Source organism: Nylanderia fulva, unplaced genomic scaffold, assembly GCF_048542155.1.
Source record: "Nylanderia fulva isolate GAGA-0341 unplaced genomic scaffold, ASM4854215v1 Scaffold26, whole genome shotgun sequence".
Taxonomy (NCBI): Eukaryota; Metazoa; Arthropoda; class Insecta; order Hymenoptera; family Formicidae; genus Nylanderia; species Nylanderia fulva.
The window spans coordinates 622,356-649,826 of record NW_028190325.1 but is presented as its reverse complement, the minus strand read 5'-3'; the positions used below and the strand labels follow the sequence as shown (position 1 = coordinate 649,826).

At 35.7% G+C, this 27,471-nt stretch overlaps 5 protein-coding genes across 9 annotated transcripts; 3 read left to right on the top strand and 2 right to left on the bottom strand.

Moving 5' to 3' along the window:
- Nucleotides 1–371: 371 nt before the first annotated feature.
- Nucleotides 372–11,105, top strand: LOC114939010 (uncharacterized). 2 transcript variants are annotated; one of them, XM_029313225.2, is made up of 4 exons: nucleotides 372–734; nucleotides 3,522–3,690; nucleotides 3,831–4,090; nucleotides 6,749–11,105. In XM_029313225.2, exons 2-4 carry the CDS (start codon nucleotides 3,523–3,525, stop codon nucleotides 6,768–6,770), a joined length of 450 nt encoding a protein of 149 aa, XP_029169058.1. In that variant the 5' UTR covers nucleotides 372–734; nucleotide 3,522; the 3' UTR covers nucleotides 6,771–11,105. The 2 variants fall into 2 exon arrangements, with proteins under 2 accessions (XP_029169058.1, XP_029169057.1); XM_029313224.2 differs by lacking the exon at nucleotides 6,749–11,105 and adding an exon at nucleotides 5,074–5,244 and having other exon boundaries at nucleotides 374–734.
- Nucleotides 11,106–11,484: 379 nt separating this feature from the next.
- On the bottom strand, nucleotides 11,485–13,823 carry LOC114939043 (putative E3 ubiquitin-protein ligase UBR7). 2 transcript variants are annotated; one of them, XM_085483641.1, is made up of 8 exons: nucleotides 13,562–13,762; nucleotides 13,264–13,452; nucleotides 13,026–13,172; nucleotides 12,839–12,950; nucleotides 12,579–12,754; nucleotides 12,301–12,460; nucleotides 12,048–12,206; nucleotides 11,485–11,973 (listed from the first exon to the last, which is right to left on the bottom strand). In XM_085483641.1, the coding sequence occupies exons 1-7, from the start codon at nucleotides 13,703–13,705 to the stop codon at nucleotides 12,055–12,057; spliced, it is 1,080 nt and encodes a 359-aa protein (XP_085339767.1). In that variant the 5' UTR covers nucleotides 13,706–13,762; the 3' UTR covers nucleotides 11,485–11,973; nucleotides 12,048–12,054. The 2 variants fall into 2 exon arrangements, with proteins under 2 accessions (XP_085339767.1, XP_029169101.1); XM_029313268.2 differs by having other exon boundaries at nucleotides 11,485–12,206; nucleotides 13,562–13,823.
- Nucleotides 13,824–14,246: 423 nt separating this feature from the next.
- scny (ubiquitin specific peptidase 36) lies at nucleotides 14,247–19,033 on the top strand. The gene is made up of 7 exons (XM_029313264.2): nucleotides 14,247–15,003; nucleotides 15,348–15,883; nucleotides 15,995–16,096; nucleotides 16,184–16,410; nucleotides 16,516–17,855; nucleotides 17,939–18,069; nucleotides 18,159–19,033. The coding sequence occupies exons 2-7, from the start codon at nucleotides 15,397–15,399 to the stop codon at nucleotides 18,482–18,484; spliced, it is 2,613 nt and encodes an 870-aa protein (XP_029169097.1). The 5' UTR covers nucleotides 14,247–15,003; nucleotides 15,348–15,396; the 3' UTR covers nucleotides 18,485–19,033.
- Vps8 (vacuolar protein sorting 8) lies at nucleotides 14,792–27,471 on the bottom strand. Of its 3 annotated transcripts, XR_014924881.1 has the most exons (14): nucleotides 27,255–27,471; nucleotides 26,671–26,949; nucleotides 26,244–26,537; nucleotides 25,935–26,153; nucleotides 25,686–25,865; nucleotides 25,361–25,606; nucleotides 25,130–25,270; nucleotides 24,608–25,066; nucleotides 23,759–24,504; nucleotides 22,726–23,667; nucleotides 22,118–22,331; nucleotides 21,874–22,029; nucleotides 16,011–16,051; nucleotides 14,792–15,929 (listed from the first exon to the last, which is right to left on the bottom strand). XR_014924881.1 is itself a non-coding variant. In XM_029313263.2 (12 exons), the coding sequence occupies exons 1-12, from the start codon at nucleotides 27,327–27,329 to the stop codon at nucleotides 21,928–21,930; spliced, it is 3,897 nt and encodes a 1,298-aa protein (XP_029169096.1). In that variant the 5' UTR covers nucleotides 27,330–27,471; the 3' UTR covers nucleotides 21,637–21,927. The 3 variants fall into 3 exon arrangements, 2 of the variants coding, with proteins under 2 accessions (XP_029169096.1, XP_085339764.1); XM_029313263.2 differs by lacking the exons at nucleotides 14,792–15,929; nucleotides 16,011–16,051 and having other exon boundaries at nucleotides 21,637–22,029; XM_085483638.1 differs by lacking the exons at nucleotides 14,792–15,929; nucleotides 16,011–16,051; nucleotides 27,255–27,471 and adding an exon at nucleotides 27,106–27,129 and having other exon boundaries at nucleotides 21,637–22,029.
- Nucleotides 19,099–21,671, top strand: LOC114939042 (uncharacterized). The gene is made up of 4 exons (XM_029313266.2): nucleotides 19,099–20,490; nucleotides 20,605–20,808; nucleotides 20,888–21,106; nucleotides 21,261–21,671. The coding sequence occupies exons 1-4, from the start codon at nucleotides 20,437–20,439 to the stop codon at nucleotides 21,543–21,545; spliced, it is 762 nt and encodes a 253-aa protein (XP_029169099.1). The 5' UTR covers nucleotides 19,099–20,436; the 3' UTR covers nucleotides 21,546–21,671.

Genomic DNA, 27,471 nt, shown 5'->3' with positions numbered 1-27,471 from the left:
ATAAACTGGTATACAAACATTTTATCTATATCCATTAAAAACAGCAGATTTTCCTCTTTTCAACACAATTTTTGTTTTGTCAACAATTACATGCATTAAAAAATGACAGCTGATTAGTTTCAGCAATTTCTGATGAGACACCCTAGAATAAGAAGATTGACAAATTAAAATCGCATTTTTAGATATTCAATTTGACTCATTCGAAATTTTCAGAAATTTCCGTCGAATCGCGCTTTCGAGGAACAAAAGAGAGAAAGGCGAGTTTGAATCGGGGTTTTTGTTTTGGAAACGTCGAAGACGTCATCCCTGGAAAAAGGGATAAATGGATGCGCACGCGCGCGCTCGACGCACCAGGTGGTCGTCGATGGTGACGATACTTTTAGCACAAGCCTGGTGGGCGGCAGGGTGGCTGCGTAGGGTGGTTTATCGACCAGGATACGAGGAGTCTCTGAAAAGGTTCAGTAGTCGTGGGACCACCACCCCGTCAAAACGAGCTTTTGTCGAACGCGCGAGCTTCGCGAACGCTTTCGCAGTGCTCCCATTTTTCTCTCTTCTTCCCTCCCCTGCTCTCCCTTTTTCTCTTTCTATCTCTATCTCTTTCAGCTTTTCATCCTCTCGCCCGCTGTTTTTTTCTCTCTTCACCGTCTTCTCGACACTTTTTGCACCCTGTGTAAATCGAGTACGTCGCAAGAGGGTTCGACATATATCTGACGTTCGGGCATCCAGCGAACGAAGTAAGTCCGATATAGGATAAGTACGGAGAAACGGGAGGAATCTCGAATCGGAATTTTTGCAACGAGCGAGATTAATTGTTTTATCTCCCTTCGTTCATGAATCAATTTCGAGAATTCGTCAAGTTTCACCGTATATTTTAATTGTAAATTATTGAGCATATCCGTCAAAAAGTAGAGATACGTCACGGACACAATTTTTTTACCATTATTTATACGCCCTATAAGCAGTTTGGCCTTCGATTTCTCATTAATTTGAGTTCCAGTTAAGGCGAAAAAGTATTTTTACTCATGCATGTATGTGTGCGCTTGCAAATATATCGTCCTTTGATTATTTTCTCAGGGTGAACATATATGGGGCAACTAGAATTATCGTGTGTGTGCATATATATGTATATATATATATATATATATATATATATATATATATATATATATATTTCTGTTTTTGAAATTATTCAGTATCATATATAATATAATTGATGTAGACACATGTAACTTGAGTTTATTATTTGTAACAAAAGCAGCTTAGAGTTTAAATTTGCGAGATTTGGAAGATATCTCTTTTAATTTATTCAAGGCTAGAGATTCCCGATATAGAATATCTGGTTCGGCGGTTGAAAGCTTATCGGCGAAGCGTGAAATTTCCCTTGGATGTTAAATGTGCAATGGTGACCCATTTATCGATTTTCTGAGATTTTAGTGCAACATCGTATCCTAACATTGTTTGCGTTACATAAGGCGTCTCAAACCTCCATCGAATCGAATCCGAATATTATCCAAGGAGGAATTAGCGTAACATTTTTTTGCAAAAAAAAAAATAAAAAGTAAACATCACTCGGAGTGTCATGACAGTTGTATCTCAATGAGAGATACGAGAGACACTCGAGACAGATTCATCACCCGCCTCTGACAGTTGACAAATATTGATATATGTTTTTCGTCATTGATCCTCCCGCTTTCTCTCTCACGCCAGCGTGTCTAGAGCTAATGAAATCACGATAGGAATAAACGCACGCGGCCATATGGCGTGCACCAACCTCGATTATCGGAAACTGTTATAGCTATTTTTCTGGAGCACCGCCAAACGTGCGCGGGATATCAACGGTAACAAGCACGATCCAAGGCAGCGGCAATGAGTCAATGCACGAAAAGTGTAGGTCGTTGGCATAAATTTAAAATACACTCTGCTTTTTCGAGATTCACGCTTGATATCTTTACGAAGAACAGAGAGGAAATAATTATTATCGCGAGAATGACACGAGTTTCGAGCGCAAACGTAAGAAAGTTTATTTATTTTCCTCTAAATTTGAGATCCGGAGAGACTCTTGCTGCCTCGATGATCTCGCCCAACGTAGAACGACCCAACGAGTTGGTACCTTCCAGGGTGAATCACCTCTGATATGTAACATTGCCCTATCTCGAGCTAAACTCACGGAACTCGCAACATCGCGCAGAGATATTTTATTTATTTTATTTTTTAAATCAATTTATTTATTATATTATAATATAAAAAAAGTTGTGATGTGTATTTTTCTAGGTTTTTTTATGTTTTTCAAACGGTTTTTTACCTATATATATAGTTAATTATTGTATTATAATACGTCATGACTTTTCCGACCACCTAATATTTATTTTATTTATTATAATCGAAGAGCGAAAAAGCTTACAATTTATTCGACGAACAAAAATATACGATAATCTCGAATATCGAGAGGTATATTTGATATATACCATTAATATTCTCCCCTATTCCTCCTCTACATTTTTTTCTCTCAAGATTTTGGCCGAAATCCAGGCTACAAGATAGCACAATGATACTAGTTGCACATTCATGCGCGCCTATAACTGGCCTAGTCTCTTCGATGCACGTGGAACTGCAACCATGACATCGAGGAATCAGGCCACTGTTCCACTTTACGCCTTTCTACTAAAGCGATAAAGGTTGTATCCGTTTATTATGCACACTGAGTTCGCGCGCATTCGCGATTATTCGGCATTGCGAAATCCTCGTACTTATCTGACCAACTACGGAAACTTCGGCCACTTCATCAGATGTCCCGACGGAATAGAATTTTTTTTTATTCGCATATATTAAAATCATTATACAGCCGCGCTAAATTATTATGAGGGTGGTGCGGTGATGTTTTTTTCTGCTTATTCACGTTCCTCGTAAACGCGAGTCACGCGAGATCGTATTTATGATCGTTAACGCGCGTCGATGGAGTCTAAACGTAAATTTGGGATTATAAGAAGAAGGGAGAGAAAAAGAGAGAGAGAGAGAGAGAGAGAGAGAGAGAGAGAGAGAGAGAGAGAGAGAAAGGGAATCTATTGTCGTGCAACCGACGACGGTTTTTTCAACGGTGCAGCTTTGCACCCCGCGCCTGGCTTCGGTTGTTCGATAATCGAGGTACAAAGGCCATCGCCCTCGAGAACATATCTAGGCCACCGACACCACCGACCGTTTGCCACAGTAATCGCGCCTTCGCTATTGTACATTCGACTGTAAAATACACCGAAGAAACGACTACGCGATATAATTTGATACGAAAAATATATGGTTTTGAGTCTGAGTCATGTGGCCCCGTAAAATTTAGAGGGGACTTTTTATACGGCACAGTTACGTAAACTTTATTACGACGGTATATGTGATTTATTATTCGATCGTTACATGTCATGAACGTATCAATTTTTCATCATCTTTCGGTTATTGTTTTTTTCTTCTTTTTCGAATCGTATATATTTCTTGCGAATGATTCTCGAATTAAATGCGTCTTTATTCCTCATCAGAATGATTACGGCGTTACCGGTACCTTCGGTGAAGGTCTTCCACAAGACCTACTACCAGGAGAAGGGTTCGCGAATAGGGAACAGCCAGCCGGGGAGTCCACTGGCGGAGAGCGAGGCGGTGCTGGCCATGTTAGACAAAGAACCACCAGAGTACTACTTTTGCGGAAAGGTAATAGGAGCCTTTGACTTTCGCTTCGTTGTCAAACATAGTCAACTTTTCATCATCAAAGCGCGACAAAGAAGAGACAGACGCTTGTATCATCCTGAATAAAAAAACATCTCCTCTTCCAACAATAAAAATTATTCCAGGTAAATTCGCTGTACGTCGTCGTCGGCTCGATGTTGCTGGGGGCGGTGGTGCTGGTCGTCGGTTTGGTGCAACTCGCTCCGGGCGCGGAAGCGGCGCAAAACTCGGCGGCGCTGATCGCCACCGGCAGCAGCCTTCTCGGATTAGGACTGGTTCTCACCCCGTTAAGAGCCGTCTGCATCAGAAAGCAGAACGCGGCGCAGAGGGACGGCACCCATCAGCGGAGCGTCACCAGCATAGACATGCTGCTGGCTCAACACAGGTAAAAGAGGCAGATCGATCAATATTCTCCAATATTCTCCTTTCACCCGATACACGCAGCTAGGGTGCTGCGCGATACTACACGCGGAACCGTGTCTTGCATGCTGCCGGGCATCTTTTCTTTTTTTATCTTCTCTCTTTTTCTCCAAAAGAATTTTTTTTCCTTTTTGTGCCCATCGAGTTTTACAAGTTCCACACGACGAAGACTATCACTGCCCTTATCAATGTATGTATACCATCCACGGTTATCTAAAGTGAAAGAAAACACTTTAATGATTTGTTCTCTCGAGTCGCGCGAATAACACTGTTCAAGAAAAAAAATTAATCTGAACGAGACTAGACGTTTCTTGTAGTTTTTTGGATGCTGAATCTGGTTTCCGAATTATTCCATCACTTCACAATTTTGAGAGATTTTTTTATTAAAGTTGCATTTCTTTACAAACTTTGTTATAATAGCTACAATACGTGACATGCTAGAAAAGTTTTATTGCGATCAAAATAAAGTATATTGTTAGAACTTTCAACTCTCAGATCAATTTTTGATTTCGGTTATGTTTAAAAAATTAAAAATTCCTTTTGAGGGTAAAAAGTCTTAATATACTTTATTTTGATTGCAATAAAACTTATCTAGCACGTCAGATATTGTAGTTATAATATCACAAAGTTCGTGAAAATAATCCTTTTTGCAACTTTAATTAAAAATTTCTCAAAATTACAACGTGATGGAATAATTTGGAAGATTCGTATTTAAAATCCAAAAAACTATAACAAACGAGTTTCGCATCGGAGTTCGAAAAAAATGTTATTTTCGTTTGAACAGTGTAATTATTCAGCTGCTATTCGGCTAAAGATGTGAGACTTTATCTTCCATTTCTGCGACTCTTGAGATTTGAGTTCCTGTATTCGAGTTCTCATATTCGAGTTCCTGTATTCGAGTTCTTATATTCGAGTTCCATCAATCGTCCGTTCGTCTGACACCGACAGGGACTTCACGGTCCTGACGCCCGACGAGCTCGAGGATCTCGTGGGCCGATCGACGTCCAACAACGTGGAGAACAAACCTCACAAACAGGGTCACAATACCTAGATACCGCCTGCCTCGAGGAGGGTGTTACCTTCCGCGTCAGCCGCGTCTCCGCCGTGCACGAGTACCACGCCATCATCGTCCGTCACGTCGTCAGGACCAAGTTCCTCCATTCTGTACACGCATCGTTACGATACGCGCGAGCATAGTTTGGTTTAATCAATTGTATGCGCACTCGCTACGTTATTTACTGAGCATCATAGCTGTTTAATCGCATTTTATAACGGTGCGAGATTGCGAGCGAAACACGGAGGGAGAAAGGTGATTTTTTGTGAGTGCTCCGAGATGAGCACGAATATAAGTAGAGCAGAGTAAAAAATCTCGGCCGAGATGATATGTATGCACGCAGAGACGTGGGCGACGACTCCGTCGTCTTGGATACAATTTTCCGACACGGTCATCGATCATCGCTCTTCTCTCTTCTCGAGAACTTGTTTGCTTCTCTCGACTTTTTTCGCGTTGACGAAAATGACCGCGAGCAAATATGCGATTCGAATAGCTAGTTTGACATTTGTAACGCATGAAACACAATGAATAGAGGAATTCTAAATGGATTATATTTGAAACACTAGCGATATTTAACGTTGCTGTTTCTCTTGCTCGCTGACCTTAAACGGTCTTGAAACCAAATTACAGAACAGCAGCAAATTCGTGGTAACAGGAGGGCGTGTGCTCTTAATTATGTTATTATATAGTTGACGATATCGGTCGGTCGTATGACATGGACGGAGTTATAAAATAATTACGCTAATTGCGTGCGCAAGATATGCATGAAAAAAAATTTCGCAGGGATATTTATTGCGAAAAATTAAGTCGGCAAATTTTTCGCAGCGAAAAACATAATACGCAGCTTTTATGAAGGAAAGCTCAGAAGGAATTCGCGAATATAATCCGCGGAGAAGAGTTTAATTTAAATCAAGTAGATCTGACAGGACCGAATTTAGAATCTTGAAAGAGGGACAATCGCGCAAAACGCGGATGTGGATATAAAAAAAAAAATTACGTAATATATTTCAGGAAATAATTCTTTTATTCTCCTTCTATTTTATGCAACTACCTTCTTTAATTTCCTGAAGATTCTTATTTTATTCCCATTTTATGCACAACCCCCTCACTCCACCGATTGTCCCTCGCACTCTTAAATCCGGTCCTCGGATCTTGGAATAATTTTTCTAAATTTCTTTTGAATGTATAAAAAGGTTCCGCGTGATTATCGTGTTCTTCATCGCTGCATCAATTAAACTTTTTTCAAATATCTTTCTCTCTCTTATCGAGCTAAATTACACGTGAAATAATTTTAAAATTACGTACGAATTAGAAATCAGTGATTCTCTTTTTGAAAGAAAAAAATAATTGTAAAAAAATAATACAATATGCTATATTTAGAGCACGCGGAAATGATTGTTCGTATTTCTAATCGAATATGTGCGTTTCAAAAACGTTAGACATATCTTCTATGCACTTTCTCGATTCTCAGATTCAAAATGCAATTATCAAAATTATTAACAAGTTGTACTTTGTCCGTGTTGTAACACCGTGGAAATTTTATCGACAACATATTTTTTCGTGTTACAGATTTTTAAAAGATATACTTTAACGTTGGAGAGAGGGGCACGATCTTTTTTACTATAAATACGTAGTAACGGACGTTACTTTCTCAAAGACTAAATTGTGTTCAATTTATGGATGAATGAGAGTCTGATGTACCAAGCAACATGTTGTCGCGTTATATATCTCTACTTGCGAGTTATTCAAATAAAGATATATATAATTCGCGTTGTGTGACGTACCTACGTATACATAATAGATAAGATTCGAAAATCTTCCTCTACATTTGTTCCCCGCAGAACGATGAAAAAAATGAGGAAAAATTATACGCGTACACTGAAAAAAAATATTAAATTAATAAATATTTACTTCAACACTACCTAATAAATCATTTATTTGAAACAAAATATTTATTTGTTTTGAAAAAGATTTTCTTATATCAAATTAATATTTTTCACATCAAATCAATATTAATAGTTTCAAATAAATGACTTATATTTGGCAAAATTGAAATGAATACTTATTCGAATTCAATAAATTTTTTTTCAGCGTAGAAAAGACTTTGTCGTAAATTTTACGAATATTTCTTTGTCGAATTTAAGGGAAAAAACGCGTACTCTCATCGTGCGTATGATATGAAATGATAAGAGGCACACGTGATATGTATATGCCCTATATTGATATGCATAACGTCGAGATCATTGAAGGAAGAGGTAAAAAAAAAACGGCATAATATGCCGGATTGGACGAGTAAACGACGAACCTCACGCGTAATGAAACATACCGAGATCAATATGATATGCTTATATAGAGAGAGAGTGGCGTGTAAAAGAGCGGGAATCGGCAAGGTGGGTGTGTGCGCCCGACCTGGGTTTTAGAGTCCTTAGCGAGAATTTAAGCGCCAGGCACCGCAATTAGCTCGTCTCACCTTCGAAACTTCCGAGTTCTAATTACTCGTCGAGAAATGAGGCCTTGATTTAAATTCTCGCTCGAAACAAGGTCGCGAAAAAGCGAAAACCGCTTTTCGCGATTTGTCGATTTTCATCTTTTTCAGGATCACAGATCTTAGTATACAAATCATAATTGAACGCTTAGGATAGACTGTCTGGATGATTGTTGTATTGTTTTTTCCATTAGAAAAGTGAAAAGATCGAAACTCGAGATTCGTCCATCGTATCGATCTTCTTTTTCGATAATATCCTGTCATCTATTGATTTACAGATTCTTTAGACTCGGAAATTTTTCGTATTTCATGGATGCGAACGAGCGAGATATATGTAATCTTAGCAAATTAATAATTAATTAATGCGATTAAGTTTACGCGAAGAAGTAATCGCCTAACGTAGAAACATAAATCAAAACGCTAGAAGGCTAATTAATATAAGTGACTCGGATCACGTGATTTATCTACCTTGTACGCTAATAAGGACATCGTCTCGGTTTTTATCCCTAATCTAATAAATTATTCGCGAAATAATGATATTTCCACAAAATAAGCAAACTTTTGGATACGTATTCATAGTTTTGACCTAAAACCACGCCAATCTCACTACTGTTTAATGTTTAATAAAAAACAATTGGCAAATATTATTTTTGGTCCGGCAAAACGTACAACATAAACAGTACGTTTCTATGAAAATTGTAAGAAAATATCGGTTAAACTTTATTAACATGTTGTTTAAATTGAGTAGCTAGAGATATTTATTTCTAAATGAACAAACAAGCTTTGAAGAGGAAACATATCTATCGAGTCGGTTATGAGTAGAGATATATTTTTATCGTCATTAGCGAATATATATGAGGAGGAAGAGAATAGAGATTAAGGAAAATAACTGTCCACATTTTCCATAGAGGCTGAGAAGCTTGCATTTGTCGTGAGATTCCTATTGAATGTTTGCCTTAATTTCAGAAATAAAAAAAAGTATCGTTAAATATGAATGAGATAAATTCTATTTACGAAAAAAATTCTAGTTACAGAGAGGAAAGCGCGACTTGATATTTTAAAAGTATTTTTAAATTTACTATATTTTTTAATTGCCATGTTTATCTCGCGCGTGAAAAAACTTTATGCAGTTCTTGTAAACAGAAAACAAAGGAGATCGGCGCTGATTTCCGCTGATAGATTTAATTTTGCCGCGCTAGGATTTTTAATCGTAATTTAAGACGAGTGCAACAAGGAAATAATCAACGTTAATAACACGTTAAAATAATAACGTAATAACGTTGAATGGAAAAGTGGTTCACATTTAATAGCGTAAAATCTTAAAATTTAAAAATATTAATTCGGTAGGCTCAGAAGATTAATAGATCACTAAATAAAATCAAGGACTGAGAGCCGAAGTTGTACTTTGTGGCCTAAATATTTAATTTTTAATAATTAAATACTCCAACAAATTATCTTATTTATACCATCCTTAGTGTATATACAATATAATATTAAACGTCAAATACAAAAAATAAAATCTTTTGCGTAATATGCGCCTTTTATCTTTTGTATTTGACGTTTAATATATTATATTGTATACACTGAAGATGATCTAAATAAAACCGAAACGTTTGTTAGTGTATTTAATTATTAAGAAATAAATAGTTTGGCCACAATATCCGGAGAACCTTCGGCTCTCAGTTCTTGATTTTATTTAGTGATTTAAAAAATATTAATATTAGAATATTAATATTAAAATGAAATATTAATAATAAAATATTAATATCAAAAATTATAATTGAGAGAAGGAAAGAGGGAGAAAATTGAAAATTATTCCACGGAGCATTAGATGCATCTTACGTGGGGATCATGTTATGGATATTAAACGTTATATATATATATATATACATAAATATATATATGACAATTCCTTGTTGTACGAAAAAGATCGGACGTAATCTTAAGAGATTCAACGCACAGAATTAGCCGTAAGCATTTTTATAATGGTGTTCTATGTATATTAATATTATTATATATTACTATACTACTATACTACTACTATTACTATTACTACTCTACTCTACTGTTACAATTATATATATTACCCATCAAAGATAGCCCGATTTACTTGTGATCCGGCCGCGAATCGGCCGGCAGAAGTGTTCTTCGTACATGTTCATGAATCATCGTCATAGGGGATTGAATATAGTAATATGCCTAGCCTTGTATATACGAAAGTTTGTAATGTGAAAAAAAATTAAAAGATCAGATTGCGCAGGATAGTAATATCGATCTCGACGCAACTTGCCGATCTGCAATTTTTAATTAACGTAAAGCAAATTATATCGCGCGATGTAATCCTGAGATGCATATCGTATTTCGTGAATTTTGATCAGAAAAAACTCGTCGTCAGCTGTGATTGCAGCATTTTTTAATATATATTTAATACATTTTACAAATATAAATTCTCTATAAATGCGCTATATTAACTGTCTTGATATATAAAGCTACGTTTACTGATCCGAAATTATTCTAAATGTTTACACGGCAATGTATGATATTTTTTTTTTAATATCACATATTCATTTATATATATATATTCGATTATATTAAATAGCTTGAATGGAAATGGTAATTTTTTTTTATTTTTTATGACTACGTACGATTACTTGAGAAAATTCTGCGCTCTTTTATAAAGTTTAAATGATATCAAGTTCCAGCGATTTCTGCATGCAAACTTATTTATATATATATAAAATATACATATATATAAATACTAGTCAAAATATGCTGCAACCACAATTTATTTTGCATCGTATAAAAAAAATCTCTATAATCGTGATGCATGTAAATGCATTATTTAATATTACGATATCATAGTATAATATCGAGAAAGTTCTATTGTTAAGACTCTTAAACTTAAAAAATTGTAGCGTATAAGTAAGGGGAATGTTATATCACGAAGCGTTCGCGATGACGCGGCCATCATTGTTGAGGCTGGTCATCTTAAGGTGATAAAAAATGGGGTAATACGTTATTATTTTTTTATTCCTATTACCGCATATAATTTCACCGTATAAAATTATTATTCGAATGATAACGACATCGGAGATCGCAGTGTATGTCGAAACACGTATTTGGGATACAGGGATTCTGCGGATGTTACGAAAAAAACCATACTCCAGGTCCCTTCTATCACTGCCAAAGGTTATTAATTATAACGCGAGATATATAAAACGCGTGAACGTTAAAGCGATCACGAGAGTGTTGGCTAATAATGTGGCTTGCATAATTAAACCTCAACAATATGTTCCGCCATTGTGAACATGTCGAAGACATCCTGCATAACATTTTATTGGGAACATTCTGACTTGCTTAAAAGTTGCGTTGATCCGTATATTTTGTAAGCAAAGATTATAAGATAATAGCAGTAAATAAATAAATATTACTACTACAATACTTTACTTATTATAACGCTCATTATTCAATAATAAACTTATCCCGTCCCATTTTTAATTCATAAATAAATTACATAACGTAGACGAAAGAGAAAGAGAAAAATACTGCATAAAGAAAATAAGAAACTACTAAAAAGATTAGTTTTTAAAATTACAATACTTGAAATTTTGATTTGTATCATCTCTTATCTAATTATGATTTGTATACACATAATATCTTTAATCGAAAAAATAGTAATTATAAATTAAAAACCTATTGATAATTTATCGACATTGATAATAGATATTGTCGAGAACTTTGGGAATTAATTTCGTGAGGATTAGGATCATATGTTACTAAATTCTTTAATTTTTCGGAAATATATAATAAAATATTTACATTGTGTAGAAAGTTTTAATTTTTTATTTTATAAATCAAAAAATAATTAGCACGCAAGTTTAAATTTTCGAAACTTGAAATTGTTTGAATTATTAATTTGATTTCTAACGAATATGTTAATTGATGTATTAATTAAATAAATTTTTGAATGCTTTAACTAATTATTATTAAAGAAATTTGAAGAAACAATTTTATATAACAATAATTAGATCAAAATGTATATGCAATTTACGTTCGACAGTAATACCCTGTTTAGTTTATTAAATGCTCTACTTTATTGAATTATTTGATAAAATTGGGGATGTTAAGAAATGCATGTTCAAACAATTGGTGTTTCTTTTATGTCGATATATATGTATCAGTAGACTAGCAACTCTTTAATAAATTTTTTCTTTTGATTGTTCTTTTAAATCATGCACATTATTTTGTTCCACAATATTGATAATCTTAAATTATCAATATATATTATGTGTATATTATAATTTATAATCTACCATAGAAACATAATATAAGCATATTTTTAATAGATATCTATGAGATTAATTGTAATATTAAAATACATACATTTTTTTCAACGACAATATGTTGGCACTGTCACTTTGGGACGCTTCTTTGATTCCATTTCTGAAAAAAATTCTTTTATGTCTTCTTCACGTACCACTTTTTTGTTTTGCGCAAACTTTTGTAGATATTGCATGAGTCGTTCTTTCATATTGTTGTATTCTAAAAATAATTAAAAATCAGGTTAATATTAATAAAATACATATTGTTTTCTGCTTTTTAAAAATCTGATAAAATAATTTCCACTTTATTTTACCTTCAATTGCTGTCAACTTTTGTACATGTCCCATGCTTTCAAGAGCCTTCATACCTTTCTCATATTGTGATTCTTGTTTATTCATCTTGCCAGCTTCCTCATATGCTTGTACACTATCTTTTGGATCAAGTAAAAATGCAATGTTATTTGCATTATACAACTGAAAAGATAGAAAAAATATAATAAAAGTTTATCATAAAAAGGATGTACAAATATTTAAAACTTTTCGTTGATTTAATTTGCATAAAAAAGAAAATATATAATGCTCAATATCTCACTGATTTGCATTCCTCGCAAGTGCACAATGCAGCTCTCCAACCTTCTGTCCAAAAACAGCTTCCTTTAGTATTGGTACAATTATGTTTTGGCATTTGACATCCTTTTGGTAATTCACCAACTTCAATTTCTTCGTTGTTCTCAGACACGTCAGATTTTACATCTGATTTTTTCGAAACTAATCAAAATAACATATTGGTTTAAATTTATGACAATTAAAGACAACAATTTCATGTTTTTTTTAATAGTCAAAATATCTAACCTGCATATTTTGATGCGTATTTCCACAGAAAATTATGTTGTCTCATACATCCTGCACAAATCATTTCATCGTATGCATTTTCCCCAGGTATACCATTTTCACATTCTAGATGCTAACGAAAACAATTGTCAGATGTATAAATTTGACTTACTAATACACATACACATATATGTATATGTATATTTACCTTCAAATGATACCAATCTTCACATATTGTACATTGAAACATGTCATCTTCATCGCCTTCAGGATCAGGATATGGTCTTGCGCAAGTACAATAAACTCCATCGAAATTTTGATTATATTTGTTTTCAGTATTGACAGAAGATTTTGACTAAAAGAAACACAAAGTATTCGTTAAACACAATGTAATACATAATTTTCTATAAAACATACAAATATTATATACATAAATGGTTCAATACCTTCTCCAAATTACATTGTTTGCCATCAAACTTGGAATTTCCACAGTCGCACCTAAAATGTCTCTTTGTATACAGTTCCACAAGTTCGTGCCCTTCATGACAATGAAAACTACACGCCAAGCAAACAGCAGCTCGAATTTTGTCCGAACAACAGGTTTTACACGCATACAACGCCTGCCTTATATATCCCTACGAATAATTATTTCGTTTAAAGCAACTGATGTGTCAATCAATGAAATAATAAGGCAACACTTGACACAGGGATAAAATTTTAATATCGTTAAAAAAATGTGCCAACCTTGTTGTAAGTACAATTCTGATCATCGGAGGCGCCCAAAACGGCGTAAGCGTCTTCCTCGAGCTGATTCTCCACCTGGAGAACATCGAGCATCGTGACGGAGTTGTCGTCCTCTATCGATTCGGCCAACTTATTGTCAGACATATCTTCGATTTCTGCGATCGAGCGTTTCGAAGAGAGAGCCCAATATATAATAATAATAATAATAATAACGTAATAATTTGTCGCGAAAACTTTCGAATAAATAAAACCTCGGCTCTCCCAAATTCAGATGTCAAGTATAAAAAAAAAAGGTTAGAGCGAATTTACGCGTCTGCCGAAATATCGGATTTAGCATGCATTTTTTCGATCGGCGCACCGACGTGACGAGAAACTTTCCCTCCGTGAAAAACCCTCGTTTCCACCCCGACACTTCTTTCAATCATGCACCATGACAATTTAACGTTTTTCGCGATACTTTATCCAAGTATCCTAGATATGTCAAAAGCAGTTACACGGACGGGAGCGAAGCGGAGAGACGCGAAATTCAAACCGTTCAGAAAACACGGCGGTGCGATCCGATTGGCTGTCACGACGACAAATGGGATCGATAATTCCGTAAGTACGGGCCAATCGGCGCACGACTATCGGTCGATCGCTCGTCTTTTGCGAACCCGACCATCGGCTAGAGGTTATAAAAGCGAATAGCAAGTATAGCGAGAAAAGGCGTTTTAAATATAATTGTTTCAAAAAATTAAATATTCGCGTATCGTTGCGTGGGCGGTCAGCTGTCAAAAGTGACAGCTGCGACTCGGGAGGTTCCACGAAGCCGCCAGCCAGAGCCGGCCGGAACCATCTTGAGTGTGTGCGATTTTCCCGCGTACTCTCTAGTGTGAAAGAGCGAGCGCTCGCCCGAGGGGAAGCCGTGTGCTCCTGTAGATAGTGAATGCAAATGGCTGTCACGATCACGGTGTACGTGAGTATGTCGTCTCCCGTTCCCGCGTGTCCGACACGAGTGAGCATAAAATCGTCACGTACGATCGATATGTGATGATCGGCGCGTCGGTTCCTACGGATATTAAAAGGGGGATATCGCTTCTCGCCGAACGAACACGCAGAAAATCGGAATAACGAGAGATATATATAATAATCATATATATCTCTCTCTGCCGCGGCCGCACGCGGGAAATCGCTCGTAACGGGAGAGACTCCGGTAAACCGCGTTGTGTTGCGCGTAAGGGGGACGAGAAGTGTAAACCAGCGATAACGTGAACGCGAATGAATCGATAAGCGATATTCCATCCTCGGAATTTCGAAGGGAGATCGACGTCAGATGGTTGTCGTATTTTTCCCCGATAATAATCATTATTGTTCAAGATATATGTATATCTATCTATTCGGCGAGGGCAGGAAAAACAACGATTTTTGTTCATGCGTTATCTGTCGCGTGGGATCTTACCAAGGTGAGATGATGCTCCTCAATCAATTGTACATTTCGCGATTATGAATATAGAATCTTCAATCTGTAGCGAATAAATTCTTTTGCCTTATATATATTGTATATATTGACTATATGCACCTTATTCTCTATATTAATCTTTATATTTAAGCCTTACTCTGTAACATTTTAACTCGTATGTACAACAGCAGCTTCAGTTTATTTTGAATACGAATATATTTAAATTATATGTATAATAGGAAAAAATGTATGTATCGGACAATATTTGTTTTACTAAACATAAATCTGAAGTATATATAGAGCTACATAATTTGAAAATTATATTTCATAGTTAATATCTTATTACAGGTGTGTCTGTGTGATTAATAAACAATAAAATTCAAACCATACCGCTAAAATGCCTGCAGTCAGTGTCTGCGATCCTATTGCAGCTAGGCTCCATTGTGCTTTAAACAGCAGTTCGTCCAAAACCTCGGACGATCTGTCGATTGAATTAGTCAGCAATGCTTCTCGAATTATGCAAACGGAGATCCGTTATGAAGAATTAAAGGATTATCAAGGAAATCAGGTGCAAGCTAACTGCAACATTTTTCTCAATTTATCTGACAATTTAGAGGATAGCAAAGCAAAGGATGGCGCAAGTTATAAAAAGAAGAATGATGCAAATAAAGTTTTGCCAGTTTTACCAGAACCAGCTGTTACTTTGTATTCTCCTAAGAAAGTTCAGCTGGGATGGAAAATCACGGTTCCAGTCGGAGCAGGCATGTTCAATATTGGGAATACATGTTACTTGAATAGTACTCTTCAAGCATTATTTCATGTTCCGGCTCTTGTCAACTGGTTATTATCAGATCCTCATCATAATTCCAAGATGGAACAAAATGGTAAATTTTTTCACTCTATTTTATTTATGGATTTTGTGTCGCATGCCTTTCAAAATACAGTATAAAATTATAATGGCATAGTACGGTGTTTTGATAATAGGATAATTTTAGATGGAGAATGCCTTACGTGTGCAGTAGCCAAGACTCTGCAATTCACTCATCAGAAATCTGGAAATGCAATTAAGCCATATTATATATACAGTAAACTAAAGCGTAAGTATTTTTCACTAGAAGTTATCTTAATCGTTTCAGTACATACATAGATAAATATTATATAACAGAAAGATGACACATTTTCAGTCATTTGCCGAACTATGGTGCCTGGACAACAAGAAGATGCTCATGAATTTTTACGTTATTTATTGGAAGGGATGGAACGTACGTATTTAATTAGGCATAAAGCAACTAAATTGGATAGCTATTCTAAGGAAACGACACCAATTAATCAAATATTTGGCGGTTATATACGTACTGAAGTAAAGTGCCTGCAATGTCAACACGTATCTACTACATTTCAACATTTTCAGGTAAGATAAAATTCTTATTGTGCGTAAAACACTTTAAATTTTCGACTTTAAATCTTCCTGCACATAACATTTCCACTTGTAAATAATTTGTAAATTCTAAAACAGGATTTGCTCGTGGATATACGTAAGGCGAATACGTTGGACGAAGCGTTAAATAGTTACTTCAGTAGAGAACAATTGGATAATAATGATTATAAATGCGAAGCCTGTAAGAGAAGAGTTCCTGCCACGAAACAATTTACATTGGAGCGCCCGCCGAAAGTGTTGTGTGTACAGTTGAAGCGATTTAGCGTTTTAGGGGGAAAGATATCTAGACACATCGGTTTTAAACAAACTATAGACATGGGCCCGTACTTGTGGAGGGAACCGGGAGAATCCCCCAGACAGCTTACCTACAAACTCATGTCGATGGTAACCCATATGGGTCCCTCTGTAAATTGCGGCCATTATACGGCAATCGCGCAAGTATCGAGCGGTCAATATTATTCCTTCGACGACTGCTCCGTTCGTCCATTAAGCCTTAATAATGTGTTAAGTACAAACGCGTACATTATGATCTTCGAGATGGAAAGTAACAATCAGAATTCGCTATCGAAGATGAACGATGCGACATCCGCAAAGAGTATCGTGTCGACTGCGCCGCTAACTAATTCTATAGTAAATAAATCTTACGCGTTAAAAGCATCAACGTCTGCCGGATGTTCCGCGAACGGGAGCGAATCGTCGAATAATCACGACGAAGCGAGTAAATCACGGACGTTAATCGGTCCGCAATTGCCGCCGCAGAGAAATGGCGTAGAATTAAATCTTCCTTTACAAAAATCCAACGACACCGTTAGCATACAATCGCCGCAGAAAATGCAGGACAAGTCGCAACCAAGATTAGTAATGCATATTAAGAATGGAAAGGTTTTAAATGGTAACAGTTTAGTGCCCTATGACGTAGATCCTACTTCCAGCGAAGAGGAGGACAGTTGTCCTTCCACTGGGACGGGAACTCTGAAAAATCAAACCTCAAATAATAGCGTATCCCGAAATAATATCACAAATGGTGTGCCAAAATGTGTCACTACAAAAGACGGATCAAAAACCAGCTCGAACTCTAAAGAAGCACAGAAGACCACCAATTCTAAAAGTAATGGTATATCGATAATGACGCCGCAAACTACGATTGTACAAAGCACAAAGACGCAGAATGGATCTAATAGCAGTAACGGTCGAATAAGTTTATTGAAACATCAGAATGGAAGAATGGAAACGAACAGTCAGTCGGAACAACGTGACAAGGATACCTGGCGCCAGTCTGCCGCCAGAACTAAAAATGGACAGGAGGAAAATGTACCTACGAAAGCTACGAGCAGTAACATTAAAAGCTGGCAAAATTCCAAGGGTATATCTCCCACATACACCGGATCGTCCAATGGATGGACGGTCACTGACAATAGGTAAATCTAATTACACGACTATGTAATACAATAAAAGAATTATTGGAATATTTAGAGAAAATTCTAATACATCTATTTTCCAGGGAAGACAAGTTAAATCAAAGTAATTCAACACCGAGTGCCGCGGCTGTGCGAGATTTTAACGGTACCAATCGCTCGGACACAGTTTCTTATTTATTGAAAATGTCGCATCGTGGATATGGCAGTACTTCCGGTAAGCGTGTAACAAAGTTGAATTGTAAAATAATAAAATTTAAATTGTATATTAAAAGATCGACTTATTATAAATTTGTGAATTTTTAGTAACGAACTGGAATGGCAATAGAACACAACTTGAACGCGACGTCGATAATGACAGACGGGAGGAACGTAAGCGTCACTTTAATCCGGACGATGAAGAAATGGATAGGGGTCGCGTAAAGAAAGTCAAGGATCATTCGAGCCGTCGATCGTACAATGACAGACCTAACTATAACTCATTCCAAGAATACCAAAACAAAACCTGGAATCGATCAGTTAATAGTTATCATCGAAGACATTATTATAACACTTCCTACGTGCGGCCGCGACACGGAAATAATTATGGAAGACCACCACATTATAGATATTCCTCTCATAGATATCTATAGACAGCTTGTGCCGCGACCATTAATGAGTATAGATAAAATGGTAAATGATTTTAGGAGTTATGTGGACAATTCAGAGAACTGGTGTATAGACTGTGTAATGCGCACGTCAGTTTTCACTTGCTAAATAGATATTGTCAGCATGATTGGAAATAAACTGTTGCATTGAGAGTTTCAACAGAGTTTCAACAGACAGTCAACTATCGTGTTTTAGTTCATTTGATATATATTGAACATATTGAAGATAATGACTCATATTCACGTTTTGAGAAACAATACATGTTCCTGATAGACTCGTGGCATTTTTTACCTTTGCTGCATAAGTTTGGTACACGCTTCTATTATAAGAAGCGATGGGGGATGAGTATCGCCAACTGTACCAATTTGTGTTCACCGTGAAATATTATAGAAAACTAATTTTTTCGAACCTTAATGAATCAAATAACTAATTGTAATTTTGGGGTGTATACTCATCATTATAAATTCAACATGAAACCTTTGAAGAGCGAAAACACATTAATGCTGATAAATATAAATTAAATGTAAATTGAACTTGATTGTATATTATTTAATATAGCTTATTAGGATCATGCAAAATTATTTTTTAGAACGAAGATAAATGATATAAGAACTGAATAGCAACAATTGTTATCTAAATTAAGTGAATTTAAGTTGACAAAATTTCAAGGAATGCACACACACAAAGTGTGCGTGTACATATATATGTATATGCATGTATTACATATATAAATACATATGTAAATGCATTTATATATATTTAATTTAATTAACAATTTTTTGTTGGATTCTATTCTTCATCTAAGATTACACATCATATAAATTTATTTTTTATTCTTTTCTATTATATTTCTCATGACGAAATAACGTAAAAGTTTTATCAGCAAAAACATGCTGATAAAACTTTGTTGCAACGCCAGAAAAATTACAATAAAGTCATTTTAAATTTCATATGTGAAATTTAAATTAAAGAAGCAATTTCTTTTAATTCTTTTTGGAAATATTCAAAATATCTAGCATAATAATATTTAGCATAACTAATTTTTTTTTAATTATATATGTAATAATCCGTCCTATCCTATCTTTTTGATAAAGGTACTCCCCCCCCCTTCCCCCTACCCCTCTTGTTAGGAACAATATTAAAGGAGATAATCATTCTATGAAACTATGATGATTGATTTCATTATAGTGGCGCTTTGAAGCGAAATGATAAGCAGATAGCAATCAGCATTTCTGATGGCAATATATCGCGCTGTTTCTTTTACTATATAAATTATAATTAATTAGCACATATATTTGTCAGCAAGTGCAAGTTTAAACATGTTTTTCAGTGTTTTTACTGCGATTATTAAGATAAGCTGTGTATAATTAAATAAATAATATTTAGTGTTATGACAATTAATAATATTGAGTATGTAACAATATGTACATTACTTATGATAAGCGCAAGAGCGCTTGTAATATTAAGAAATTATACTATTAACAGTAAAAATTATAAAGTCATAAGTTAATTTTTTAAGCGACATACGAAGGAGTCAATTTCCAATTATCTCAAATTCCTATGATACCTCATTACATCACTATCCGAACAAAAGACATTAGCCAAACATACAAAAAAATGTATATCAATGAAATTAATGCGCGACGTTGTATATGAGAAGTGGTCTACATCTACAAGTCTACACAAACAAACCAACGCCAGATTTATGTATGTATGTACGTACATGTATAAACAGAAAACGTCGTTTATATTATATATAAGCTAGTAACAAAAAAATAAAGAAAAAAACAACTGAACATGTTTGCCCCTTGAAACAAGGAAGAGTTTCATGATGTTGAGTTGAGTGGCTATGGAAATACATTTGTTTAACAAAAGAAGTTTGACTTTGACAAAAAGAAATGTATATCATAAATAATTTTTTTTTATAAATATTACTATGGCAACCAACGTCGTCTCGATTAGCGAACTTGTGCGTATTCTCGAAAAAAATGTAAGTTTATATACGGAATATATACATATCTATATGTATATGTTTCAGTTTTAATTATTTGAATTGTTATATTGATTATCGGACAAAAATGATACAACATTTTTTTCATCATAGGTGAGTATTTTGAAGACGGAAAATCTCAATTTGAACATCGACCTTAAATTTCGCGATAAGGTTGAATTGTTCAGTAAACTATCATGCAATGTGACAGATAAACTCCAGTCATTATTATATTTATCTGAAAATTACACTGCGAATAATGATCTTAAAAAATTTGCAAATAGTATGACCAGTTTATGGTATTCCGTTAATAAGAAGGTAATGCTCTATGATTTACATTTGTAATATAAATAGAGAAAGAGAGTATTTACAGAGTTAATATATTAATATTATACAGATTTGTGAAAAATATTTCCAAATTCGGATGGCTAGTCGCACTCTACCGGGGGTACCGTTGTCCTTGCTTTTTGAAAGGATAAAGAAAGAGAAGTCCTTAACAAAAGAATCATTGCACATTTACGAAAACGAATACGATCGTGAACATCTTGCGAGATGTTACGCCTTGCTTGACGAAATTGAAGATTTGTCGAACAATCTAGAGAGATGCGACGATAAGGCACGTATCTATAACAAATGCTTTTAATACTTAACACATTTTTGTATATTTTATAAGAAAAGAAACTTGCGAATATATATAAATATTACGCGCCTATGTAAAAAAATTCCCTCCTAAACAAAATTATATAATACATTTTTTGTTTAATTTGCAGTTACAAAATTACTTAGCTATATCAAAGCTGATTCCGTTCCTCGTTAAATTAGAATCCTCTATAGACTCGTACATCTCTAACGTCGAAATATCGCCCATCGACAAGTCTGAGTGTTCGAAACTGTTGAATGTTTTTCCTATTGTCACGAAACTTCTTACCGGTGAATTATTGGATAACGAACCTATGGACCCTAATCACGTGCTAATGGATAACGCGCCTAAAAAACCAGTTTTCATTATTAAAACCAAACGCAAATCAGACATTCCAGTAGTGGAAGCTGCATGACTCAAAGTATATATTAATAGTGTTATAGCGTGTTATAGACTTAATACGATATTATATTTTAAAAAATGCAACTGTAATAAATACTTTATACTTCAATAATAATTTGTATATTTGGCATAACCACGTGTCGTGTGTATAAACATTAGCGCGCGTCAAACAAATGAATTCTCAAGAAATGAATATCTTAATAATCTCTCTTATTGATACTATACAATATATCGCAGACTGAATTATCATCATAGTGCCCAGATCCAATGTATGTGTAATGCGTATATAGTATACACATTCATATATATTTTTTCTGTGGTATCTTAAAGATACTACATACCGCTCACAAATGCGATCTCGTCGTTCTCTCAATAATACATAATCGAAGACTAGATTAAAAGATGCCCTCGAGATCGGGAATAGGACAGGACGGTGCTAGTCTTAGCGTAAGATCTCTATGACGTAGGAATTCCGGCGGAAGAAGCTGTTTTTTTCTCTGTAAAAAAAGCAGAAATAGCATTAAATGCATCCAATGTGTGCAATGTAGGATGTCAAAAAGATCGTGTTCCTTTATTATTACTAACCGGAGGCGGAGGCTGCGGAATGGCGAGATTGGTGGCGACTGGTGCCCATCCTTTTATGTTCAAGCATTTGTAACATGATTTAGGTTCGCCCAGACACGTTGAATGATATCCATGACCACAGCTGAACACCACTGCGTGATCAGAACACTGTGACAACAGCTGTCTACATACAGGGCAAGTCACGGAAACAGTGCCACATGCTCTACCGGCATCCCTGAACAGCAAAAAAATTATTAATTATTATATATAGTATAACTGATATAGGTGTGTGATAACTAGGGAAAATTTAGAAAAAGCACCAAATACATAGTTGGCTGATTTTTTCATATTATTTTCAGCTAAATATTCAAAGTTACTGAGTTACAGGTTGTAAATCAATAACCAATCTATTTAGCATCATAAGTTATGTGAAAAAATCAGCTGATTTTACCGAGATTCAATTTCATCTAGGATTTTATATAGGTTCAAAAACCCCAAATCATATAAAATTAAATCTTGGCAAGATTTGCTGGTTTTCTCATATAATGTAGCTTATGATCCGTTGAACAAAAAATGTAATAGGCTCGAAGTTACATAATAGACAAATAATTTAATAAATTATCGGTTACCTCAAGGATTTTTCCAAAGCCTTGTGAAGTTCCAAACTCACTAATCGCGCGGTAGTTTCGACCAGGGTTTGTTCATATCGCGACTGAGTGAGGACTCCGGATAGCAATTGTCGTATATCGCCCATCGTTCCGCTCGTCGCTAATGGGTTCCTCAAGATTTGCTCCAGGATGTTCGATAGTATCGACGTACCGCTCAGAGATTCTAGAATTAATCTCAATAATTTACCGCTCAATTTGTCCATCTTTTGCTTATTATTATCCGAATGCGAACGGAACGCAGCTTCTACGAGGGGCATCCAGTCCAGATTGCCCGCTGATCTTCGACATATTCCAGCGAGCTGTGCGGCGGCGTGCATCGTCTCGCTTTCCGAAGCTTCGTCCTGGCGATACCTCTCCAGTTGATGATCAAAATCCTTCAGCAAAAGATTAAACGCTTCCTGATAATTGCCCAGTTTTTCTAACATCACTGCTTCCGCGTCCTTGCAATTCCATCTTTGTACAGTCTTTAACGCCTCCTCCAATCTACAGCCGTGCGGTCCGTGGAGATGAGCAACAACGTATTTTGGTTCCAACTCACACATCAACGCCAAGTATCTCTCCAATTGTTCAGTCGTTAATTCTAAAGAGACATCTTCCTCCTTATATTGCGCGATTTGATACAACGCTCCTAGCAACTTATACTGTAAGTTTAAATTGTCAAGACTCTGCAATATCACGTTGATTTTGTTCTGCAGTCGCGTCGCGATGATCGTGGCGAATTGGGCGATATTAATCGTCACGAGGGTCGAAACGTGATTCGATATAACTTGGTCCAGTGAAGCGGCCGGCAAATTCTCGAGCCAGGGCCAGATATCGTGATGCCTAGACGAGTCCAAGATCATACATTTGCATACTGCTATCCAATCTTCTCGTGCACTGTACAGTAACTCTGCGACTCGTATGCTGTAAATAATCGAACATTAAAAATAAAAAACATTGAAAAAATTATAGATCATTATAATCGTCGCTCATTAAAATGACGATAGGTACTTACAAATTCGCTCTATTTGCTAAATTTAGTAAAGTGTTGTCAGATATGTTGCACAGCTTTTTGGAATGTAATAACCCCAACACAGCGTTTTCTCTCTCAGTCTTAAAGTCTTTCGACAGTTCTATATTCGAATCAATGCACAATATATCTATCATTTTCTTTAATGTACTAGACTCTAATATAACAGTACTTTCCGACACTTCATTCGCCACAAACATAAGAACCATAAATTGTTGCTCCGTCGTGATATAATCGATACTTTTTGGAGAAACGGGTGTGTTTGGCATAACAATGCTCAATAAGATGTCTATGAGTCTTTGTCGATGTCTAAGGCCCATCTCGGAGGTGAATTCTGGCTCTTGAAAGGCGATGGCTATAACATCCAAAAAGCCTTTCGCATCGAATTGCAGTAACGTTCTCAAATATGGATACTGCCTCTCTGTATCGTTCGCCAAACTTGAGTGTTGAGAAAGTAGGGCTCTTAATATGTCTGCTTTCGCCTTCTGCGGTATGCCTTCCGGAAGCTCATCCTTGGGAAATCCACGGCCAGCGAGGCAACAACTGGTATAAACCAGAATGGCATTGCCGAGTTTTATACAGTCTCGAGAAAGGGTTGCTGTCGGATCACGCAATAAATTTTGAAGCACCGGCACTAACTGATGAATGGGCGCTGTAAAATCGCCCAGCGCTGTTGTCTGAAGATAGATTAGTGCTTCCCAAAGTCCTCGTCGACGACAGATTGTCGTTACCTAAACAAAAATATTTTGTTTTAATCATATATCATTTTTCACATGTTACAAAAATTGCTTTCGAAATGTTTCACAAATACACTTATAAATGTGTTGAACTTACTTGATGAATATCTAAACAATCCACATTGAGTAAAACTATGATCGCCTCTAACGAATCTACTTTGTCCTCTTGATCGTAAAGAGTCACCAGTTGTTGGGCGAGCAATGGTGGTAATTTTGGTTGAAGACTTCCATCGAGTAGAGGAGCTTCGAGAGCGTGTAAGTAACTCGTTTTCAGCCCTTCCGACTCAAAGACTATATCCCATAACTTTCCAAACAGCAAATCTAAATTCTCCAATTGAATGCAATAATCGACGCAAGTGAGTACTATCGTGTCATAGTCCACGTTCTCCTCCATCAAACACTGATTCAATTCGTCCATATATTGAATCAACACTTCGCAAACCTTGTCACGAGCAATTTGCTTTCGACGTTGCTTGGAACCACGAAGGCCAATGACCGCCTTACCTTTGTCTTGATAAAAGGAGAGACCCAACGCTAAAGCTTCGGGGAAACGTTTCTGAAATGCGACAAAATGATTTATTCAAAATTGAGAAAATGCTTTCTATCACTTTAAACTGACCTGCATAATCAAGTGTTGCAATCTTTCTGTCCACGTTCTTATACAAATTACATGTAAACTCTTTGTACCTAATAATAGTAACTGTGTACCAAAGACTATAACGGTATTGTAACACGCTCGTTCGCCTGCTAATGCCATTGCCTATATAAAAAAGACATTTTGTACATATAATATTTAACATGGAAAAAAGCTATATATTTTTCTTTATCCTCTTATTATTCGTATACATACTTTGGAAACATTTCCTCCGGTAGACAATCCTTTAAAATGACTAGAGGCATAAGATATACCAACACGACTCATATCTAACGTCTCCAAATTATCCTGCGCTCTTACATCCAACAAATGCAACTTTTCTTGGCTGTCCAATACTATGAGAGATCTTGGATTCAACCACTTCAAATTGCTTATCATATATGGTAGCGTCATTCTCCGAAGAGGAGATAACTTTACTCGTGACCCAATTTCGGTGTACACCTTGATAGATAATATTCTTTAATGTGATGATTTATAGTAAAAACAATTAAATAATATAGTTGTTAGATATGGCAATTACTTGATAAAAATGAACCACATTGTCTCTTGCAAGTGCCAATACTGGGTCGATCACACGAGAGCCATCAGCTGTCTGTATGACGACTAGTTGCCAAGATAATTGTGGCGGTGCTGTTGAGGCACCAGTTAACGGATGACTCAATACAACGCGCATTCGCGGTCTTATGCAAACTACAATTACCTACGAAATAAGATAAATATATATATACATGTATTTATAATTGATATGTACTTTTAAATCTGTTGCAACCTTTGATAATGTCGCCATTGCTACTAGTGTGTAATTTTTCAACGGATGCGATGGCAAGTGATTTAATAACAAGGGCTCCAGAGTGCACACTTCTCCTTTAGAGCCGCTAAACAAGCATCTACTGTCGCAACCTCTTACACCCATCACTCTGGTGAAATTCAATTCAAACACTGAGCCACCGCTATCGCTACATAGAGCTATTTTTGGTGAATCTGTAAACTAAAACGGGTGTTTTGAAACCGTCGATTAAACAGGTAGATTTAAGATATGATGTAATATATATGTTTGGATAAATGTTACAAAATATACCTTAACATGTAACACAGCAGTGTCAAGCGGATGTACATCAGTGAGAATTCTTAAAACTTTTCCATTACTACTATCTAACATCAAAATGTGTCCTCTGACAAAACCAGCTAACACTCTGCTGCCCTCATAATTGAAGCAGAGAGCGGAAACAGAACCTTGATGTCTAGCTTCTTGGTCGCACCATCGTAATGTTTGCGAAGAGTCAAAGCCCAATATTAGACCATGGCTGGTACCAATCACCAACATGTTTCCTCCAGCTGCAACTGCGCTAGCTAAACCAGCATTGACTCTCTCCTGAATAATAAAAAATGTTTCATGCAAGATATTCAATTATTGCATATACAACAGAAATTCAAACATTTTTAATTTGAGAAACTACAAGACTTGCAATCTCAAATAAAAAAAAAGAATAAAAAGAATTGCTTACACTGGCCGATACAATTTGCGATGTTATTCCTTTGAGTATGACATGCCTTAATATGACACCGGAGAATGCTTTCTGAGAGATTTTAGAAGATTTGTTTAATGAATTTAATGATAAGTGACTGCCAATACTCGTTGTCTCACTGCTACCAAGTTTCTCTCCTAATTGTAAACCAACATCTTCATCAGTTTCTGATGGCGATTCATAATCAGGTTCCATCAGTATACTTTCTAAGGTGGGTAATTCTTCCACGATTGGTATAGCATATTCCATATTATCTAACTGAAAAAAAACCGGTATAAATATCATTATCAGAAGCTAGAATAATATCGGAATAAAATGTATTTAATTATAATAATTTAAAGGGGGAAAAACGAATGCAATTGCGATAGATATTGGCCATAATGGCATGAAAGTAAGAATATGCAAATGACAAACATAGTTAAATTTATATTCCGATAAGATTATAATTGAAATGTACAGTGCAAGGTGTCTTGCACAACCGTATCAAATTTATTGCTTAGATAACCGCTGTTGTGGAAAATATATATGCACACACACACACACACACACACACACACAAGTACCTCTTCAATATCTAAATTGATAGCTTCTGTAACAAGACATTCGTCACCATCGGATACAAATTCATTCTCAGCCATTTTTACGTGTAAATTGTACTATTTCCGATTTTTTTGACGATGAATATATATATACATAAATATTTGAAAATGGTTTGACACTTTTGTTTTCATTCTACATATTCGCGAATCAAGTGCACGTTTAATCTATAGACGGCGCTCA

Bases quoted from the DNA above. Each gene is read 5' to 3' on its own strand.
- scny (XM_029313264.2), top strand. From the start codon at position 15,397: ATGCCTGCAGTCAGTGTCTGCGATCCTATTGCAGCTAGGCTCCATTGT. The intron at 16,097-16,183 runs GTAAGTATTTTT...ACACATTTTCAG, and splicing joins TATATACAGTAAACTAAAGC to TCATTTGCCGAACTATGGTG. The intron at 18,070-18,158 runs GTAAGCGTGTAA...GTGAATTTTTAG, and splicing joins TGGATATGGCAGTACTTCCG to TAACGAACTGGAATGGCAAT.
- Vps8 (XM_029313263.2), bottom strand. From the start codon at position 27,329: ATGGCTGAGAATGAATTTGTATCCGATGGTGACGAATGTCTTGTTACA. The intron at 26,950-27,254 runs GTACTTGTGTGT...GTTTTTTTTCAG, and splicing joins TCAATTTAGATATTGAAGAG to TTAGATAATATGGAATATGC. The intron at 26,538-26,670 runs GTAAGCAATTCT...TTTATTATTCAG, and splicing joins CGCAAATTGTATCGGCCAGT to GAGAGAGTCAATGCTGGTTT.
- LOC114939010 (XM_029313224.2), top strand. From the start codon at position 3,523: ATGATTACGGCGTTACCGGTACCTTCGGTGAAGGTCTTCCACAAGACC. The intron at 3,691-3,830 runs GTAATAGGAGCC...AAATTATTCCAG, and splicing joins AGTACTACTTTTGCGGAAAG to GTAAATTCGCTGTACGTCGT. The intron at 4,091-5,073 runs GTAAAAGAGGCA...TGACACCGACAG, and splicing joins ATGCTGCTGGCTCAACACAG to GGACTTCACGGTCCTGACGC.
- LOC114939043 (XM_029313268.2), bottom strand. From the start codon at position 13,705: ATGTCTGACAATAAGTTGGCCGAATCGATAGAGGACGACAACTCCGTC. The intron at 12,951-13,025 runs GTAAATATACAT...TGTTTTCGTTAG, and splicing joins AAGATTGGTATCATTTGAAG to CATCTAGAATGTGAAAATGG. The intron at 12,755-12,838 runs GTTAGATATTTT...TATTTTGATTAG, and splicing joins ATACGCATCAAAATATGCAG to TTTCGAAAAAATCAGATGTA.
- LOC114939042 (XM_029313266.2), top strand. From the start codon at position 20,437: ATGGCAACCAACGTCGTCTCGATTAGCGAACTTGTGCGTATTCTCGAA. The intron at 20,491-20,604 runs GTAAGTTTATAT...TTTTCATCATAG, and splicing joins TGCGTATTCTCGAAAAAAAT to GTGAGTATTTTGAAGACGGA. The intron at 21,107-21,260 runs GCACGTATCTAT...TTTAATTTGCAG, and splicing joins TAGAGAGATGCGACGATAAG to TTACAAAATTACTTAGCTAT.